The 18,298-nt window shown below is 40.2% G+C and overlaps 1 protein-coding gene across 2 annotated transcripts in view; it reads left to right on the forward strand.

Annotated features, from left to right (window-relative positions):
* Atrn (attractin) overlaps positions 1-18,298 on the forward strand; it is a 114,924-nt gene that overhangs the window by 46,717 nt on the left and 49,909 nt on the right. For both annotated transcript variants that reach the window (XM_031371927.1, XM_031371928.1), the window contains exons 10-15: positions 990-1,144; positions 4,331-4,415; positions 9,317-9,537; positions 11,574-11,695; positions 12,864-13,002; positions 15,557-15,747. In XM_031371927.1, the coding sequence (XP_031227787.1) occupies positions 990-1,144; positions 4,331-4,415; positions 9,317-9,537; positions 11,574-11,695; positions 12,864-13,002; positions 15,557-15,747 (913 nt within the window). The remainder of the gene's footprint in view (positions 1-989; positions 1,145-4,330; positions 4,416-9,316; positions 9,538-11,573; positions 11,696-12,863; positions 13,003-15,556; positions 15,748-18,298) is intronic.

The following is an 18,298-nucleotide window of genomic DNA, read 5'->3' on the forward strand; positions in this document are numbered from 1 at the left end:
CTAGAGCTTTCCCTTGATGGTATAGAATCTGCAGAGGCAATTGATTGGAAAATACTGTGCTATAGTTTGACTTTTGTTCACATTGTATGTAACAAAGTTAGGAGATAAATACTGTAATAGAGTTAAGGTAATAATTGTGTTGTTGCTGTCTGTTAGTTTTTCTGTTCTTAGGATAGTTAGAAAGTACTAGTGTTTTAGACTGATTAAGCTCTCACCCACTGAACTCTAGTGTAAATTTCCTCTCTTCAGAATTCTCAGCAATAAAAGTTGTGCTGATTTTATCCATACTTAAAAAGCATATTCTTCCTTTTCCCTTTTTGGTGTTGGGGATCAAACCCAGAACCGTGCACATGAGTAGGCTATACCATCTTTATCCATTTAACTCATCAAACATGATGCTTCCATGCTTATTTGATAGAGTTTCCTCACTCTGAACTGAAGCTTGGCCTATAAGAATATGCTATTTTTAACAAATGGAAATAAATTTGAGTTATGATGTAATTATAAAGCATTGGTTGTGCTGTATTTTCCTTCTCCTTCTATTCCCCCCCTCTTTCTTTCTGTCCCTCTCTCTTAACATATAGTAGAGGCCATGCTTTGAATGTCATTTTATGTTGTGCTGGAGATCACTGTCTTTAGTGGATGTGAACCACTGAGTCTATGCAGTTAGAATTTCTGGTCTCTAGCTTTTGTCTTACTAATAAGGTATTGAGTATAATTTTGATTTGCATTTCACATAATTCTTACCTGGAATTCTTAAGTGGAATTATAGAACCACAGAGAACGAACATTTTAGGGCTTTTAATATAGTTTCCCAAAATTCTTAACAGATTTTCATGATTTTTTTAAGGAAGTGGCTTACATATGGGGGAAATCAAATATTGTATATTTGAATCTGAAGTCATAAAATAATTACATGTAAATTGGCAGATAGATAAGTATTCTTCTAAAACTAACCTTTATTTATTATTTTTAAATAAACTCAAAAGGACCATTCTTAAGGACAGCCGATTTTTCCGTTACTTGCATACAGCTGTGATAATGAGTGGAACCATGCTGGTGTTTGGAGGGAACACACACAATGACACTTCCATGAGCCACGGTGCCAAGTGCTTCTCCTCCGACTTCATGGCTTATGACATTGGTAAGCTTTCCAAACATGTTTGAACTTCAGGAATATTTTCTTTGCACAGGAGCAACATTGAGGATTGAAAATATCACTATGTTAAAATAATTGCACCATTTAAAAGAAGACCAAGTGGTAGAATTTGCATTTGAGTAGGGTTACACATTTATTGAAAAGCATTACTTTGGATTAAACTATATTAAATTCTTTATGAAATCACTCTTGTTAATTGCTTGAATCCTTTTTTTGGGCTGAGTTAACTGGTATCTCCTTTCTTATAAATGCCTTATGTAGTATTGGTGGTAGTTGTAACCACCAGCATCATGTTAAATTTGATGGAATATGCCGTTTCTTAGAAACCTGGCTTTCCACATGCTGTCGATGTCAATATACATTGGCCAGAAGAGGGCAATGTCTGTTTATTCCTGGAAAATAAACATCAACTGCTCTTTTGTGTAAATATCATCCATATGATGTTCTTTCTTTTTATTTGTTTTTGCATTTTGAGACAGTCTCACTATGTAGTCTAACTGGCCGAAGCTCAGTATATAGATCAAGCTGACCTTGAACTCAGAGAAATCCTCTTGCCTCTGTCTCCTGAGTGCTAAGATTAAAGGTGTGTACTACCACACCTGACTAGAAATTCATTTTAAAAATTATTCTTATTGTGGTAAAATGTACATAATAATACCACCTTAATGTTTTAAGTAATTTAAGTGAACTAAATATATTCATAGTGTTACTCATGTTGTAACACCATCTGCATGCTGTCTTCTTGTAAATCTGAAACTCTGCCCTTAAACAACAATTCCTCTCTTCATCCCTCACTCCAGCCCCTTGAAATCATTTTCTTTTTTCTCTATGATTTTGGCCAGTTTAAATTGGGCATTCATTTTTTAAAAAAAGGTTTTGTTTACTTTTATGTGTATGAGTGTTTTGCATATATGTATTAAGCACACTGTGTATGTTCAGTCCCCATGGAGGTCAAAAGTAGGCATTAGATTCCTCAGAGCTGGAATTACAGACTTTTGTGAGCCACTATGTGGGTGCTGGGAACTGTGACCAAATCCTTTGGGGGAATAGTGAATGTTCTTGACTGTTGAACCATCTTCCCAGCCCTAGATGTTTGTTTTTAACAGATGTGTTTATGCTAGCTATTGAACTTTTAAATTGAGAATGGGAGATACACTATAGTTAGTCCTTAGCTTTAAGCTGGAGGAAGAAGAAATGAGAAGACAATATAATTGTAACTCAGGACGAATCTTGCTGAAAAGAAGATGTGAAATTACCTTTGAGCACTCCTAAGCTACTGGGGTGAGCTTGGTGGTCAGGAAAGGCCTTCTTGAAGAGAAGCCATCCAAACTTGCTCCTGAGGAACACTGGGAGTCAAGTAGATCTCCCAGGCAGGTGCAGACCAAGAGGCAGGAAAAGTACATGTCAAGTATTTAAGACTTTTGAACTATCACTTTTTTTGTCATAGTAGCATAAAAGGTAGCAGGTGACTGTTAGACTGTTCAGGTCTGATTCAGAGTGCCACGGATCGTTGGTCTTTTGAAAAATCTCGCTGTGAAAGTGATAAAATCATATGTATGCCTTAGACTTTTTTGTTTGTTTGTGGGTATTTTAGATTTTTCTTGTTTTTCCTTTTTGTAAGTTTAGCCCTCACACTATGGTCCAGGCTGACTTAAGATTTATGGTAACCATCCTACTTCTACCCTTATGGGCCACCATGACCAGCTTAAGAAGATCTCTTGGGTGGCACTGTGATTAATGATTTTGAAGGGGCATATTGACAGTTAGGAGGCTGCTACTGCAGAAGTCCTAATGGGGTTTGAATCAAGGCCATGGAAGTAGCAGTGATGACTTCTAGTACCTGACTGTTGTGTGTCTTGACAGAAATATAACTGCTCTTTCTTTCCAAGTGTCTGCTGTGGACCACCTTTGCCAAAACTAAAAGCAGATATGGAGAAAAACATATGGACATGATTGCACATGGCTATAATCCCAGGACTTAGGAGGTTGAGAAATATGGCAAGATTGGGGCCAGTCTGAGCTATCTAGTAAGACTGTGTCTTTAATAAAAAATAGTAAAAATTACAAAAGCAGGGAGTAGGATTTGGGAAGAAAAGAATGAAGTAAGTGTGGGGCATATCCAATTGGAGATTCCTTTAGGACAGAGCTGGAGATTCCTTTAGGACAGAGCTGATTGCTGAGAGGAGGTTATAGGAGAGGTGAGTTATTGTGGAGCATAAAAGGTGAGCAAGAGTCAGAGACAGTTGGAGAGCAGAATATGAACAAGAGTAGAGACTTAAAAGAGTGTCAGAGAAGCAAGAGAAAATAGGTGAGATTGATGACCTGTGAGATACGTTAATGGCCAGAAGAGTGGCTACAAATGACTGGAGAATCCTTCAGACTTTTCAGCAAAGACATCCTTTAGCCCAATTTAGGGTGCAGGTGGCTGAGGACGGACATAGGTGAAATATGTGCTCTGTATGTTCATTTTTATTAAAACTTATCTGCAGAGGTCTCAGATTTGCTGTGTACTTGTAGTTGAGGCTGTTCTTAAACTCCTGATCTTCCTGTCTCCACCTTGCCAAGTGCTAGTATTATAGATGTGTGCCCTAATTAAAAGAGGTGTGTACCTAGCATTAAAATTTTTAAGTTGAGAAAATACCGTGGTGCTCTGGGGATACATCTCAGCAGTAGAGTGCTTGTCTGCTATACACAAGGCCTTGGGTCTGATTCCCTAGCACCACAAATACTAAAGCAGATATTCTGGTAGGTAAAACTGGTAGACAGTAGAATGGTGACCATCAGGAGGGGATTTGTGGGTGGTGACTGAATACATTGATTAGTATTTCTGTGCAGTACATTTATTTCATGCCCTGAAATATCGCTGCTGCTGTTGCTGCTGTCCTTTATACATAATAACATAACTAAAAAGACAGATAAGTATGTTGTATGAGGCTGTGGATGAGGCATTCTTCTTTGTTTTGTTTTTGTTTTTATTTCAGACAGAGTTTCTCTGACCTGGCTGTCTGAAACTTAGTATGCAGAACAGGCTGGCCTTGAATTCACAGAGTTCCTCCTGCTTCTGCCTTCTGAATGCTGGGGTCAAAACTTATGCTTCTTTCTATGAAGACTGAGCGTTCCCATGGACTATATATGACAACCTACTCTGAAATGTGTTTTTCTTTCCCTTAGCTTGTGACCGATGGTCAGTGCTTCCCAGACCTGAGCTCCATCATGATGTCAATAGATTTGGCCATTCAGCGGTCTTGCACAACAGGTAACTGGAAAGCAAAGGCTGTATTACTGTCTTACATCTTATATTCATTTCTAATATCAATTTTCTAACAGTTGTATCTGAATGGTAAGAGGTTTGGGGAGAAAAAAGGAGAGAGGGCAGTTTTAAATGCACAATAAGATAAGGGGAACAGGACTGGGAGATTATGAGGTCAAAGAGCGAGTCTGAAGTCTGCACCATGTCCAGGTGTGTGCTCAGGAATACCTCTCTGACCAGCAGAGCTCTTTGTCCATCTGCCCCAGGAACCTTAGTCCTGTAAAGGACATGCAGAGGACTAGGGTTGTGGGCCAGCAATAGAGTGTTTACCTAGCTTGCACAAGATCCTGAGTTCTGACCTCAGCACTGTGCCTTCTGCAAACACAGCATTTGCCATGAAGGACATGCAGAATGACCACTTTACCTGGTGACTTGAAAGTATGCTTTAAAGATTGAGAAGCTTAACAGCCTGCTGATGTTGACTTTTCTTATTTTGCTGCCGTTACTGCTTTCTGCTTCTTTCTTTAAAACTCAAAATTATATAAATCCTCAAAGTATTTAAATACTGTAATGCTTATATTACATATTTCTGTAGGTTTTCAAATTTTCTGTTGGACTTTCCTAATACAAGTAATTAAACTTGTATTAGGAAAAGTGCAAAAGTGCTGTTCTGGAGTGGTGAAAAATTGACCATTCGGAAGCTAGATAGTGGGGAAAGGTGATATCTGTAATCATGTGATTACTTAATGTTTTACAAGTATATAAGGGTTTGTGGCAAGACCATTTTATGATTAGAGACTAAAGTGGAAAGATTTTTAAAAATATCTTGTTAACTTGAGTGTTATCTTAAATTGCAGTCTAATACTTTCTCTCAGAAAAGGCCCTGAATGCCTCTTGAGGTTTCCATGTGGCAAGCATCAGGCCACCTGGCCTTGCTGGTGCCATCTGCCCCAGCTCTCTTCACATGTGTGTTCTTAGTGTTCTCCTAGCACAGGGTTAGGCACAGCGTGGGCATTTGCTAAGTGGCAAGCATACTAATGTATAGTATAATATAGTAACAATTGAATGAATTGACTATTAAAACATTCTTAAGTTTTACCCAAACACAAAGAGATCGACAGTTTGTCTTAAAATGTAGTTTAGCCATGAATCAAAATCAGGAATGACTTTCTGAATAGTGTTTTTATTTTGTGTAATTTCTGTGATGTGTTTGAGTATCTGAGTCTTAGGCAGGGTTGGAGATGTTAGAGAATGGTAAAAAGGTCATGGTTTCAGTTTAATCGTGTGAGAAATTGATGGCTCTCCCTTCATTGTGGTATTGTCAGTCAGCAGCACAGGATCACCTATATCTAGCAGTTGTTCTAACTGTGGTTTTAGAGAGGAGCGCAGGAGGGAAAGCTGTGAGATTGTGAGGTGCTAGATGAAGAGATGGCATTTACCTGTTGACCTTTTCTCCCACCCTCCTAGAGCCATCATGTGACCTGAGATATTCACAATTTTTGAAGACATCAGCTGTGCTTAGTTTAAGCAATATTTTTATTAACTAAGTCCAACTTGATTCATGTTATACTTAGGGAACCAGTAGTGGAGTTAAAAATGAATCCTAGTGTGTTCTTTTTGGTTACTGGAATGTCTGGTTTTCAGATACTGTAATAAATACAGAGCCATACAATCACTACATTTATTTGGTCTGTTATTGACTTAGAGAGGAAAAATTGAAGCCCAGCGCAGGTGGGCTACCAAATTTCTCATTGTGGATTAGTATTAAACTTGCTTGGAGTTGTGGGATCTTGGAGATAGGAGACATCCTTGCTTATCACAGCCCAGAAGTAACAGATGAGGCTTCTTTTGAGGAGTCTTATGTCTTTATGAACTTGGACTTAGAAAATATTTGATGTGTTTCATTCTGCTTTAGTTCTTAAAACTCTAGCTAGTGAGTATCTTTTCAGAGGAGCACTTGAATCTGACCTACAGCCATGGTCTGTCTCTGGTTGTGCATATTACAAATGCACTGTGAACATTTCTTGACCCAGACATGAAATTAGATTTTTCTTCTAAAAAGGTCTAGTTTGGGAAGGAATGAAAGAGAATAGGGAAATGTTGTGGGCTTATTTTTGTTTTTTGTTTGTTTGTTTTAATATTTATTTATTTATTTAATATATATGAATGCTCTATCTTCATGTATACCTGCATGCCAGAAGAGGACATCTGAACTCACTATAGATGGTTGTGAGCCATCATGTGGTTGCTGGGAATTGAATTCAGGACTTCTGGAAAAGCAGCTGATGTTCTTAAACCTCTGAGCTATCTCTCCAGCCCAATTGTTCTGTTTTAGTTTGGAGATGAACATCTAATTCAGAGATGCCCTGCTTTTCCAAGAGTGGGTTTTAAACACTAATTTCCATTGTCACTAGATTGGTCTTTTAAGAATACAGGTTGGAAGCAGCCAATGATGGCGCACAACTTTAATCCCAGCACTCGGGAAGCAGAGGCAGGTGGAACTTTTGAGTTTGAGGCCAGTTTAGTTAGTCTACAGAGTAATTTCCTGGAGAGGCAAGGCTACATATAGAAACCCTATCTTGGCCGGGCGGTGGTGGCTCACGCCTTTAATCCCAGCACTTGGGAGGCAGAGGCAGGTGGATTTCTGAGTTCGAGGCCAGCCTGGTCTACAGAGTGAGTTCCAGGACAGCCAGGGCTACACAGAGAAACCCTGTCTCAACAAACAAACAAACAAAAAAAAGAAACCCTATCTTGAAAAGCCAAAAAAAGAAAAGAAAAAAAAGAAAAAAAGAATACAGGTTGGGCAGTCAGGGTAGATCATGCCTATAATCCCAGCACTCAAGTGTCTAAGATAAGAGGAATTCTTTGAGGTGGAAAGTCATGAGTTCTAGACCATCCTAGGCTACAGAGTTCTGAAAGGGGAAGAGACTGTATATGTGTCAGACCTTTATTTCTCCAAAAGTTACATGACTCTCTCTATTTTTTCTGTATTGCCCACTCTTCCACCATACATACACCTAACAATAAATAGTGAAGATCACTCTGTGGCACTATATCTATGTGATAGACTTCTAGAAAAGTGATTTAAGGTACAAAAGGTAAATGTGTAGTTTTGTTTCAAGTTGCCAAAATCCCTTTTGTGGACTCCTACAATCTTACATGCCTAGCAAAAGTATAGGAGTTTGCCAGTTGTCTTGAAGTCTCACCAATTCAATTATTAGGTAACATTTGTTACTTTTTTCTTTGTCAGTTGGATAGATAACAAATGGCACAACAATGTATTCTAATTTTCTCTGCATTACTAATTGAAGTCCATTACCCACAGCAGACTGAAGAGTTCTTTAATCTTTTATGGACTTTGACAAACCCAGGATTCATAGCTTCAATACAGAGAGGAATTTCACTGAATAGCCAGTATGTAGCAAAATTGGGCTGTTAGAAGAATAAAAACAAACGTGCCTGAGGCAAGGGTGGATCCTGAGTCAGCTTCTCAAAGAAGAGTCCCACATAGGTGTCCTTGTGGGGATGTGCCTGGATGCAGGTTTGGGGAATTTTTTTCATATAGCCTGTTTCTCAGAAACTATTTTGTCTGTTATCTTTGATATTTGAGATTATAGAGTTGTACTAGAAATGCATTAAATGGCACTGCAAACTGATAAGATAAAATTAGGAGCTATCAGAGGTTTAGGACATAGTTTTTCTCTGTAAATAGGGCTTCTGATGAGATGCCTAGAAAATGCTATGTTTATAGCTAGGAATGGGGAAAGACCTTAAGCAGTTGTGAGTTGTGGTGGAATGCATATATTTTCAGTTGGCTACAGCTTTCAGGACTACTTTTTCTGTCCATAATTTTCTTTAACTCTCTTTGTAGCCTTCTTTGTATTAAATTTTTCTCTGCTTGCTTTTTGTGTGAGTACTTGCACATGTGTGCACCTGAGCATGCACTTTGTGTGTGTGTGTGTGTGTGTGTGTCTGCACACGTGTATGTAGGTCCCCACATAGAACAGAAGAGGTTTCCTGAAGCTGGAGTTATACGTAGTTGTGAGCTGCCTTTTGTGGATACTGGGAACCAAACTCTGTCCTCTGGAACAGCAAGCAGCAAGCTCTTTTAACTGTTGAGTCATCTCAGCCTCAACAGTCTTATCTTTTCCCTATTAGTAGAAGATCCCAGCCATCCCAGCTCTAGGAACTATAACACCTCTGGCCTCAGTGGACACCCATCTACATATGCACATACAGCAGACACACACATATATAACTAAAGATAAAATAAATCTTTTTAAAATGCCATTTTTCCCTGTGTACTAATTTTCCATGTACACACTTACAGGTAGATTTTTAAACTATTCTGAGTGATCACAAAGGAGGGCAAAAGATGGAATTTGAGAGAATAGATGATGGTAATAGTCTTTGAGACCTTGAAAATAATGTCTGAGAGTATTAAATTAATCATTCATGTATGTATGTGAGTATGTATGCATTTATTATGTGGATGAGGTGCTGTAGCACATGTGTGGAAGTCAAGGACAACTTTGTGAAGTCATGTCTTTTCTTCCATCTTTATATGGTTCCAGGGATTGAGCTCAGATTGTCTAGTTGTGTGGCAAGTGCCTTACCTGCTGACCTGTTGCACTAGCCCTCTCAGAGGGCTTTTAATATTTGGAATATTTCTAACGATTGACAATCAAAAGTTTATTGTGAGCCAGGCACTTAAAATCCTAGCACCTTGGAGACAGAAGCAGGAGGATTGCCACAAGATCGAGGTCAGTCCAGTCTACATAAGTTCTAGACCAGCAAGGGCTACACAGTGAAACTGGTCTCAAAAATTTCAAAAGCAACAAGCCAAACCACTTTGTGTCATGCCTCTGTTTGAGTTCTCAGTAAATTCCTTCTCTCTCTCCTCTCAGCACCATGTATGTGTTCGGCGGCTTCAACAGCCTCCTCCTCAGCGACGTCCTAGTCTTTACCTCGGAGCAGTGTGATGCACACCGCAGTGAGGCTGCTTGTGTGGCAGCAGGACCTGGGATCAGGTGTCTGTGGGACACACAGTCATCTCAATGTACCTCCTGGGAGTTGGCAACTGAAGAGCAAGCAGAAAAGTTAAAATCAGAATGTTTTTCCAAAAGAAGTATGTTTTTTCTCTACTTAGAATTTAAAGATCTAATTTTATCTGAATTGCGATGGAACCTATTCCCTGCACTTTTATGTCCACCTTATTTTTTAGCTATTTCTTAATAAAATACATAAGGTCTTTTGATGGGAGGCATGTGGCTTCTGGAAGCTGTTAGCAGGTGATAGATAGGTCGTCTTCACATTACACAGGCTTTGTGTATCAACTCCAGGTCTGGCTGCAGGTGATCTGAAGCCCTGGCACAATGAAATTTGTTTTCATTTGGTTTTATGAGACAGGGTCCTGCTCTATAGCTCAAACTGGTGTCAAGCTTCTTGTGATCCCCCTCCCTTGGCCTTTGAATGCTGGGGTTATAGGCATGCACCACTGACCCTACTTTGGAAATTTTTTGATGACAGACATGTTATATATTTCTTTGTTCAGTTTAGTAGCCAGTAGCAATCTGTTATTATTAGATATTTGAAATGTGGCTAGTGTAACTAAGGCACTAACTCTTTTTTTCTTTCCTTTAGTGTATGTAGTGAGGCAGATGTAGTAGCACATGCCTATAATCCAAATACTCAACAGGCTAAGGCAAGAGGCAGTTCTACACCAGCCTGGGCTGTGTAATGAGACCTTGTCTCGAGCCAAAAACATCAACAATAAAAGAACTATATGTGGCTGTTGGCTGCTATGTTGATGATGAAGGTCTAATGTTACAGATAAGGATAAGATCCTCTAATGGGAAGATCACATACAGCAGATTGTTCTGGTAGACAGCAGAGAGCTGCTATCCTTGAAAAATATTTCCAGCTCCTTTAGCTGTATATAGCAGTACACCATGACAGGCAAGCTCTGGTCCCTTCTTCTAGAGCCCCTGAGCTGCTCTTGTTATTTTTGTCTCCTTTGCTACTTGCTTAGTGGTTGCTCTGAGCACCACTTCACCAACTCAGTGAAGTAACGTGCAAAAATCTTTGGAAAATAAGAATGCCTCCAAGATATTTGTCCATACCAATCAATTTAAAGTATGAAACTACATTCCTTATCTAGTTGTTGCAGTTACATGAGAGTTATATTGGATAGAGACTGCTTTTATTTTTCTGGTATGTGTCAGATAAAGTTGTGCAGGGACATAAAGGTCCTGAGGCTGTTCTGTTGATTAGAATTTTGGTTCATTTATGGAAAACAGCTTACCAGAACCTGGTAGGATTCATAATTCTCCCAAAGCAGTTAGAATCAACAGAATAACCAAACTTTAAAGTTAAGCTTAAATGTATAATGTATTGGAAATAATGTTATCTTACGGGGTTCAGTATGAGCCCATTAGTTTTATCTCACTTTCTGGGTAGACCTAATCCTGTCAGAGTAAACTTAGCAAGAAAAGCAGCCTACATGAAAACTGATCAGGGAAGTTTCTGTGGCGTTAGACCAGTGGCCTCTCTTCCTGCTTGTGTATGTCACATTCATGAAGTGGTTTAATAGATGGCAACACAGCTTTGTAGCTTCTTGCTTGGGTAATTAATGAGAATTATGTCAGGTCTACAAAGAGTGGAAGTTCTGAAATCCACAGGTTTGGATTCACATGAGCATAGAGTTCTAGTTAGCAAGTGCTTCCTGTGGGATTGTGGGTCACTGGGTATACCTGCACCCAGGTAGGCCTTGCATTTATAACAAGGACAAATGTATTGGTCTCTTGTATTGTTTTCTTTGGCTTCTGCACAGCTTCTGGTGTTAATTCTGTTGCTACTTGATGTTTGTCCTGGGAAGAAAAGCATTCAAAAGCCCACCCAGATCGTCCATTATATCTTAGAAGCTATAAAATTAACAGACCTTTGCTTTTCACTTTCTGGATACCATGGGAGGACAGTTATAAAACAGCCTTTCCCAGATTGTCTGCTTATATCTGTTCTATTCTAACCTAAACATGGCAATGTTTTATTCCTTCCAGATTGACTCTACATTTTGCTTCCCAACTATTGTTAGGAGCTTACCTATCTCAGATTATACATAAGAGAGGTTGCCACATAGCTGATGGGTTTGTTTTCTCTCTGTAGCCCTTGACCATGACAGATGTGACCAGCACACAGATTGTTACAGCTGCACAGCCAATACTAATGACTGCCACTGGTGCAATGATCACTGTGTCCCTGTGAACCACAGCTGCACAGAAGGCCAGGTCAGATGCTGTTTTTCACGGATTTTAGAGAATAGAAAAATGCTAGTTGAGTTTGGGTGTAGTGCAAATAATGAGTAGCGTTATTTTTAAAATGGGATATCAATTTGAATTCTACTGTTGCTCAGGTTCTCTCTTAGGAAGGGATGCTGTATACCTCCTGATTCCAAGGATTGCTCCAGCTACTTAAGTCTGTGTGCAGTGTTTCAGAAAGTGTGTTTTACAGAATGCCTTTGGCCCACATCTTGACTCAGCATGATGGGGGGGGGGGGGGGGGGGGGAGTGGCGGCTAATCCTGTGTGATTTGTTTTAGGTAACAATAGGCTAAGGGTAAGGTGATCCAGCTTTTGTTGTCTTTGATGGCTCATGACATTTTTTCCTTTTTTAATTTAATTTAATGCAATTCATAAGAAGTAAAACTTGAGATTGCTCTGGTAGGCTGGGAGGAGCTCTAGAAAAGCAGCAGGTTCAGCTTTCACATTTTACTAATAAACATTGGGTGAGGCTTGGTAGCTCCAGTGGTTCCATTGGGCTGCTAGCTTGCCAGCTAAAAGCATATTAGTGAGCATACACACTGTGGTTTTCCCACTGCAATGCTGCTTCCTGTTCATTCTGTCTATCTAATTCTATCATCTATCTATCTATCTGTCTATCTATCTATCTATCTACCCACCCACCTATCACTTATCTAATCCTATTCGTCTATCTGTCTACCTACCTACCCACCTATCACTTATCTAATTCTATTTGTCTGTCTGTTTATCCTCCATCTAATTCTGTATCCATCTATCTGTCCATCTGTCTGTCTATTATCAAATTCTATCCATTTATCCATCCATCCACCCATCCATCCATCTATCCATCTAATTCTACCCATCTATCTGTCTTTCTGTCTATCATATATCTAATTCTATCCATTCTTCAATCTATCTAATTCTATCCATTCATCTGCCTGTCTATCATCTATCTAATTCTATCCATCCATCCATCCATCCATCTATCCATCTATCTAATTCTGTTTATTTAATTCTTCCTTTCTTTCTTCCTCTCTCCCTTTCTTTCTGCAGTTACCATTCTCAGTTATGTTACCGTCTTCAGGTAACGTAATTTTTAATTCTCACTGAGTTATTTGTGTGAATATAAACAAAAACACTTCTCCACTGTGTTCTAGATCTCCATTGCCAAATATGACAATTGCCCCAAGGATAACCCCATGTACTACTGCAATAAAAAAACCAGCTGCAGGAGCTGTGCCCTAGACCAGAACTGCCAGTGGGAGCCCCGGAATCAAGAGTGCATCGCCCTGCCCGGTAGGCCTTGCACAGGGATACACTCTATAAGGGTCCAAAACTTAGTCCTCCCTCCTTGGCTTAGGTTGGACCTAGGAAAGAGATGCTTATTCTGTCTATTTAGTCCTCTCATTATTGGAGGAATTATTTTATTTGTTTTTAGCTTACATGAGGTTTTTATATATGTATTTACTAGCCTTTGAAAGAAAGTAAAGTGTCATCTCATGTTCTGGAGAATTGGGGGGGGGAGTAGCTAAGATCCATGTTACAAAACTGTGTCCCACTGTCCTTCCTTATGCTGTGATAACCTGATACTAGAGCTCTATGGCCTCAGCAGCAGTCAGGAACCTGCAGGAAGCACTCACTTACAGTTCTGTGAGAAGAGATTTCTGTACCAGCATCATCTCCCATGGGACCTTCATTCCTGACTATTTCAGCAGAGGTTCAGGATGATGAGTTTAGGTCCTGAGGCCAGCTAGCCCTGGAAATCTCTATGATGTATTTGCTTGATCAGGATATCCAGAAGGGGGGCTTCTGTATTCTCCAACATCTGAGGCTTGAGTAGGGCAGTTGATCTGGACCTTTTGAAAGCATTTTTATTTAGTTTGCTGAATGGGCTTTAGTTTAGTCAGTGTTCTATTGCTGTGAAGGGATACCATTTCCAAAGCAACTTTTATGAAAGGAAACATTGAATTGGGGGCTTGCTTGCAGTCTCAGAAGCTATTAACATCATGGCAGGGAGCATGGAGGCATAGAGGCAGGCATTAGAGTGGCAGCTGAGAGCTACATCCTGATCTGTGAGCAGAGAAGCAGAGAGGGTGTGAAAATGATGGGACCTGGCATGGGCTTTTGAAACCTCAAAGTCTACCACCCCCAGTGAGACACTTCCTCCAACAAGGCCACAGATCCTGCAACAAAGCTACATCCCCTAATCCTTCTCCAGTAGTGCCATTCCCTAGTGAATAAGCATCAACATACATGAGCCTATGGGGGTCATTCTTATTCAAGCCACTATAGGCTTTTTGTTGTTTTTTTGTGTGTGTGTCTCAAAGCTTATGTCCAATAGAGTACTTAGGCACCTTGTTTAAAGACTGGCCTCGAGAACCTGCCATGTTGACTCCCTGCCAGTAGCACATTCTGAGAAGCGAGTCTATCTGCTCTTAAGTTACACCTTTCCCTGACCTCAGTACTATTCCGTTCAATGAGTACTGTCGGTGACTCCAACTGTATGCTCTGATTCTGGGGAAACGCTTGCTTATTCACTTCCATGCTATTGTCCAGGGAGCAAGCATGCTTTCATGCAACCCTTTATGAGGTCAGTACAACCACAGGATGCGATTACAGACTTCCTTTGTGTACTGTATCACTTTGAGGTTTTTCCAAGCCAGTCTCCTTTTCGTCTCATTTTTGGCATGCCTTATGTACTTGCTTCTACCTTCATTTTTTTTTTTTTTTTTTTTTTTTTTTTTTTTCTGAGACAGGGTTCCTCTGTGTATCCCTGGCTGTCCTGGAACTCACTCTGTAGACCAGGCTGGCCTCGAACTCAGAAATACACCTGCCCCTGCCTCACAAGTGCTGGGATTAAAGGCATGCGCTGCTACCGCCCAGTTATGACATGAAAACAGAGGGCCATTTGGAGGCTTAAATTTATACATTCCCAATTCCATTTTCAGTTTACTTTTTCTGTATATGTACATCTGTATGTAGATAAATATATCTATGTGTGAGCATTGGAGGCCAGAGGTTAACTCCTGGTGTATTCCTCTATCACTCTTCACAGGGTCTTTTACTGAATGTGGAGCTCACAGATTACATAGACTAGCTGACTCACAAGCCTCATACATTCCCATGCCTCTAGCCCTCAGATGAGATTACAAGCAAGCAAAACGATGCCTGGCTTTTTATGTGGGTGCTGGGAATTGAAACTGGGTACTTATGTTTGACACGAGTATTTTATTCACTGAACCATCTCCCAAGCCCCCGTTTGTAGTTCTTTACCTCACCCTTCCAGTATGCATATTTGTTTGTATGCCCTTTGTTCAAGATTTGTCATCTTTTACATTTTTCTTCAAAAAATAATTGCACCAATTTCTTAACAATGGCACCCAAAAGTAGGAACATTAGCCTAGAGTATATCCTTTGAGCCAGGAACTATAACCTGTGAAACTTGTAAAAGGGTCTTTTTATTCTGGGGCTGGAGTGAAGGCTCAGCAGTGGAGAGTACATGCTGTTCCTCCCGAGGACCTAAGGTCTTCCTCAGTGTCCAGGTCACAACCACTTGTAACTTCAGCTCTGATCTAATGCCCTCTTATGGCCTTTGTGGATGCTGTAGTCTCATGCGCTAACCTACACTCAAGGCACACATATACACATTCTTTAAAAGGTAAATTATTTTATTTTCAAAGTTTTCTTTCTGCATATGGAATTTAATAATGTGTCTGATATTCTCACTAAATCCTAACAAAGCACCTGAAATTCAAATCAGAATGAGTTTAGATGTTAGCATTTTGAACTAGTAAACTGAACTGCATAATTTCTAAAACTTTGTTTTCTTTCCTCTTTCCCTTTACAAAAGAAAATATCTGTGGCATTGGCTGGCATTTGGTTGGAAACTCGTGTCTGAAAATCACTACTGCTAAGGAAAATTATGACAATGCTAAATTGTCCTGTAGAAACCACAATGCCTTCTTGGCTTCCCTTACGTCCCAGAAGAAGGTGGAGTTTGTCCTTAAGCAGCTTCGGTCAATGCAGTCATCTCAGAGCATGGTGAGTTGATGTGTTCAGAGCTTTGGTAGATTCTAGGAGCCACCTTCTTCTGAGGGCACAACAGCAGCTCTTAGGTAGAAGGCCACAGCTGTATGTTATTTGCCTGATAAGAGAAAGAATTACAGTAAATGATTAATAATATACTGTGGGCCTCTACTTCAGAGGCTCTTCTTTTGATGCTTTTCTTCTTGTCTTAAAAAGTTCAGTACTTTGCATATTTTATTAATCATATTTATTAAGCAAATTATAAGATATGAACATATGCGATGAATGGTAATTTGTGCACGTATTCTGGTGACATCAGATTATTTTGTACTTGTTTTATATCTAAATTCTGGTTGGGAGTAGGGAGAGTAAAATGCTAGGTACCTGTGTATCATCAAGCCATCTGCAGCCCCTGTAGGTATTATTATATCACATAATGTAACCATCAGTAAGAAATATAAAATCTACCTAGGTTTTACAGCCTTCTTCCTAAGGCTTCTGAACTCAGAAAGTTCTCTTACTGTCTAGCCAAACTCTTTAATGGCTTGTAGTTAATATTATATAATCTCATTTGGTATTTTTCTTGGAAAGTTTAATTCTAAGACTTGTGATTTGACTGTGATGCTTCAGTCACTTAGATATTCACAGAGCAGTTTTTCTGTCTATGCTGGCTGTGGTACAGAGAGACGTGAGGTACATGTTTCTGTCTAGCCAGGAGAAGACAGAATGCAGCCCAGCATTTCTTGTTTGTCACTACCTTCACGCAGTGGTATGCTAGTATGGTTTAGGTCCTGGTTGTTAAATCTCAGGAAATCCATCTATCCAGAAATGACCTCAACCCGAACTATAGGAGGATTTTTGGCAGTTAGATAAAAGCCAGCTTTCCTTGGGAACTTGGGAAACTGGTTACCAGCTGCAAAAAGGAATCTTTTCCCTTATATCTGGTGGAAGGGACTATGGCTGTCTATTGTGCCGATCAGTATGTAAGCGCATGCTGGTCTCCAGGCCCCCTCAATATCACAAGTACCTTTATAGCAGAGAATTAGTTAAACTGCTTTGGCTTCCAGTGGGTCAAGCACATGGCTGTACCTGCCCAAGAACTCTTTGGATTTGCAAATGAGAGACACACAGTTAATTTTGATATGCCTTGACTAATTCAGTGGCTGGGCATTTCTAATCCTCCCTGCAGCTAGCATACATTAACCCCTCCAACTTTCCTGAGTCAACTTGCTGAATCACATTTCATCTCTGATACCCCAGACCTAATGGTGAAGTGCCCCCTAGAGCTATTTTTTTTTGTATTTTTTTTTATTAGATGTTTTCTTTATTTACAATATCTCCATTCCCAGGTTCCCCTCCAAAAGAAAAAAGAAACATAAAATAAAATAAGAAAAAACTAAAACTAAAACAATCCCCTGTTCCTGCCCCCTCCCCCTGCTCACCACTCCACTCTCTCCTAGGTCTAATCCTTCTCCTTCCCCATTGTCTTCCTCTTCTATCTCAGTTCCTTGCCTGCTCAATCTAAAAGTCCCACCTCCATCTTTCTGCCCAGCCATTGGCTGTATGCAATTCTTTATTATCAATTGAAGCCAGCTAGGGCCAGGGACCCTCAGGTCTGGAAGCTCTTTAGGGAGCAGAACTAAGATAAAACGTTAGAACCAATTCCCAACAAGTACCTGCTACACATTTCAAAGTCCATTTTAGTCACCTGGCCCTTCCCTTCCCCAGCTGCTTGTCCTCCTTGTAATCCAAATGACAAACCTTTTCACACATCTCTTTATCACCCTGGCCATTTCCAGTCTGTTCTTTTTCTCTCTGCTCTGCTCTCTTCCCCATGCCTCTAGATACTTTTTCTCATTCACAATAAAAAAACAAAACAAAACAAAAACAAACAAAAAACCTTACCCTAATGGAGTGGTCGTGTCTGACACTTACTGCTCCCCCTTGCATATATCGTTGTGTCTGACACACTGGCAGGATTTTATTAGAAGTAGGCTCTAGGAGGTGAGAGAAACAGTGAGCAGGCAGCTCTGAGGTGGTAGTTACCAGAGTAGACAGAGAGAAGTAAGTGGTTAGAACAGACAGTGGAGACGTGGCTGGAAATGTGGACTCTGGTGTTTAGAGCTAAATATGGTAGGTGGCAGAAGCCAGCAGAAGCATGATCCACACCTTTACCAGTTTGCTTCCATTGGGAAAGGCTGGACCCCTTGGGAAGAGGCCTATTTGTGCCCTCCCAGGGGTTCAGTACCAGGTGTGTGAAGGATGCAGCAAAGGACAGACGGCATGACCGCTCCATTGGGGTGAAGGGTTTTGTTATGAACAGGAGAAATAAAATGTCCAGAGGTGTCTGGGAGAGAGCAGAGCAGAGTAAAAAGGAAGCAGAGTAGGCTTGGTCAGGGCTAGGGACAGCAGAGATGGCAAGATAGCAAGAGAATGACAGGTGAGAGAGGGTGTGTGGGGTGACACATCATGTACATTATAAGGAGGCTGAGTAAGCTAGCTGTGAGGAGGGAAGGGCCAGGGAACTAGCATGGACTTTGAAATGTATAGCAGGTACTTGTGATGC

The sequence above is a fragment of the Mastomys coucha genome, unplaced genomic scaffold (genome assembly GCF_008632895.1).
Source record: "Mastomys coucha isolate ucsf_1 unplaced genomic scaffold, UCSF_Mcou_1 pScaffold15, whole genome shotgun sequence".
In the NCBI taxonomy this organism is placed as follows: Eukaryota; Metazoa; Chordata; class Mammalia; order Rodentia; family Muridae; genus Mastomys; species Mastomys coucha.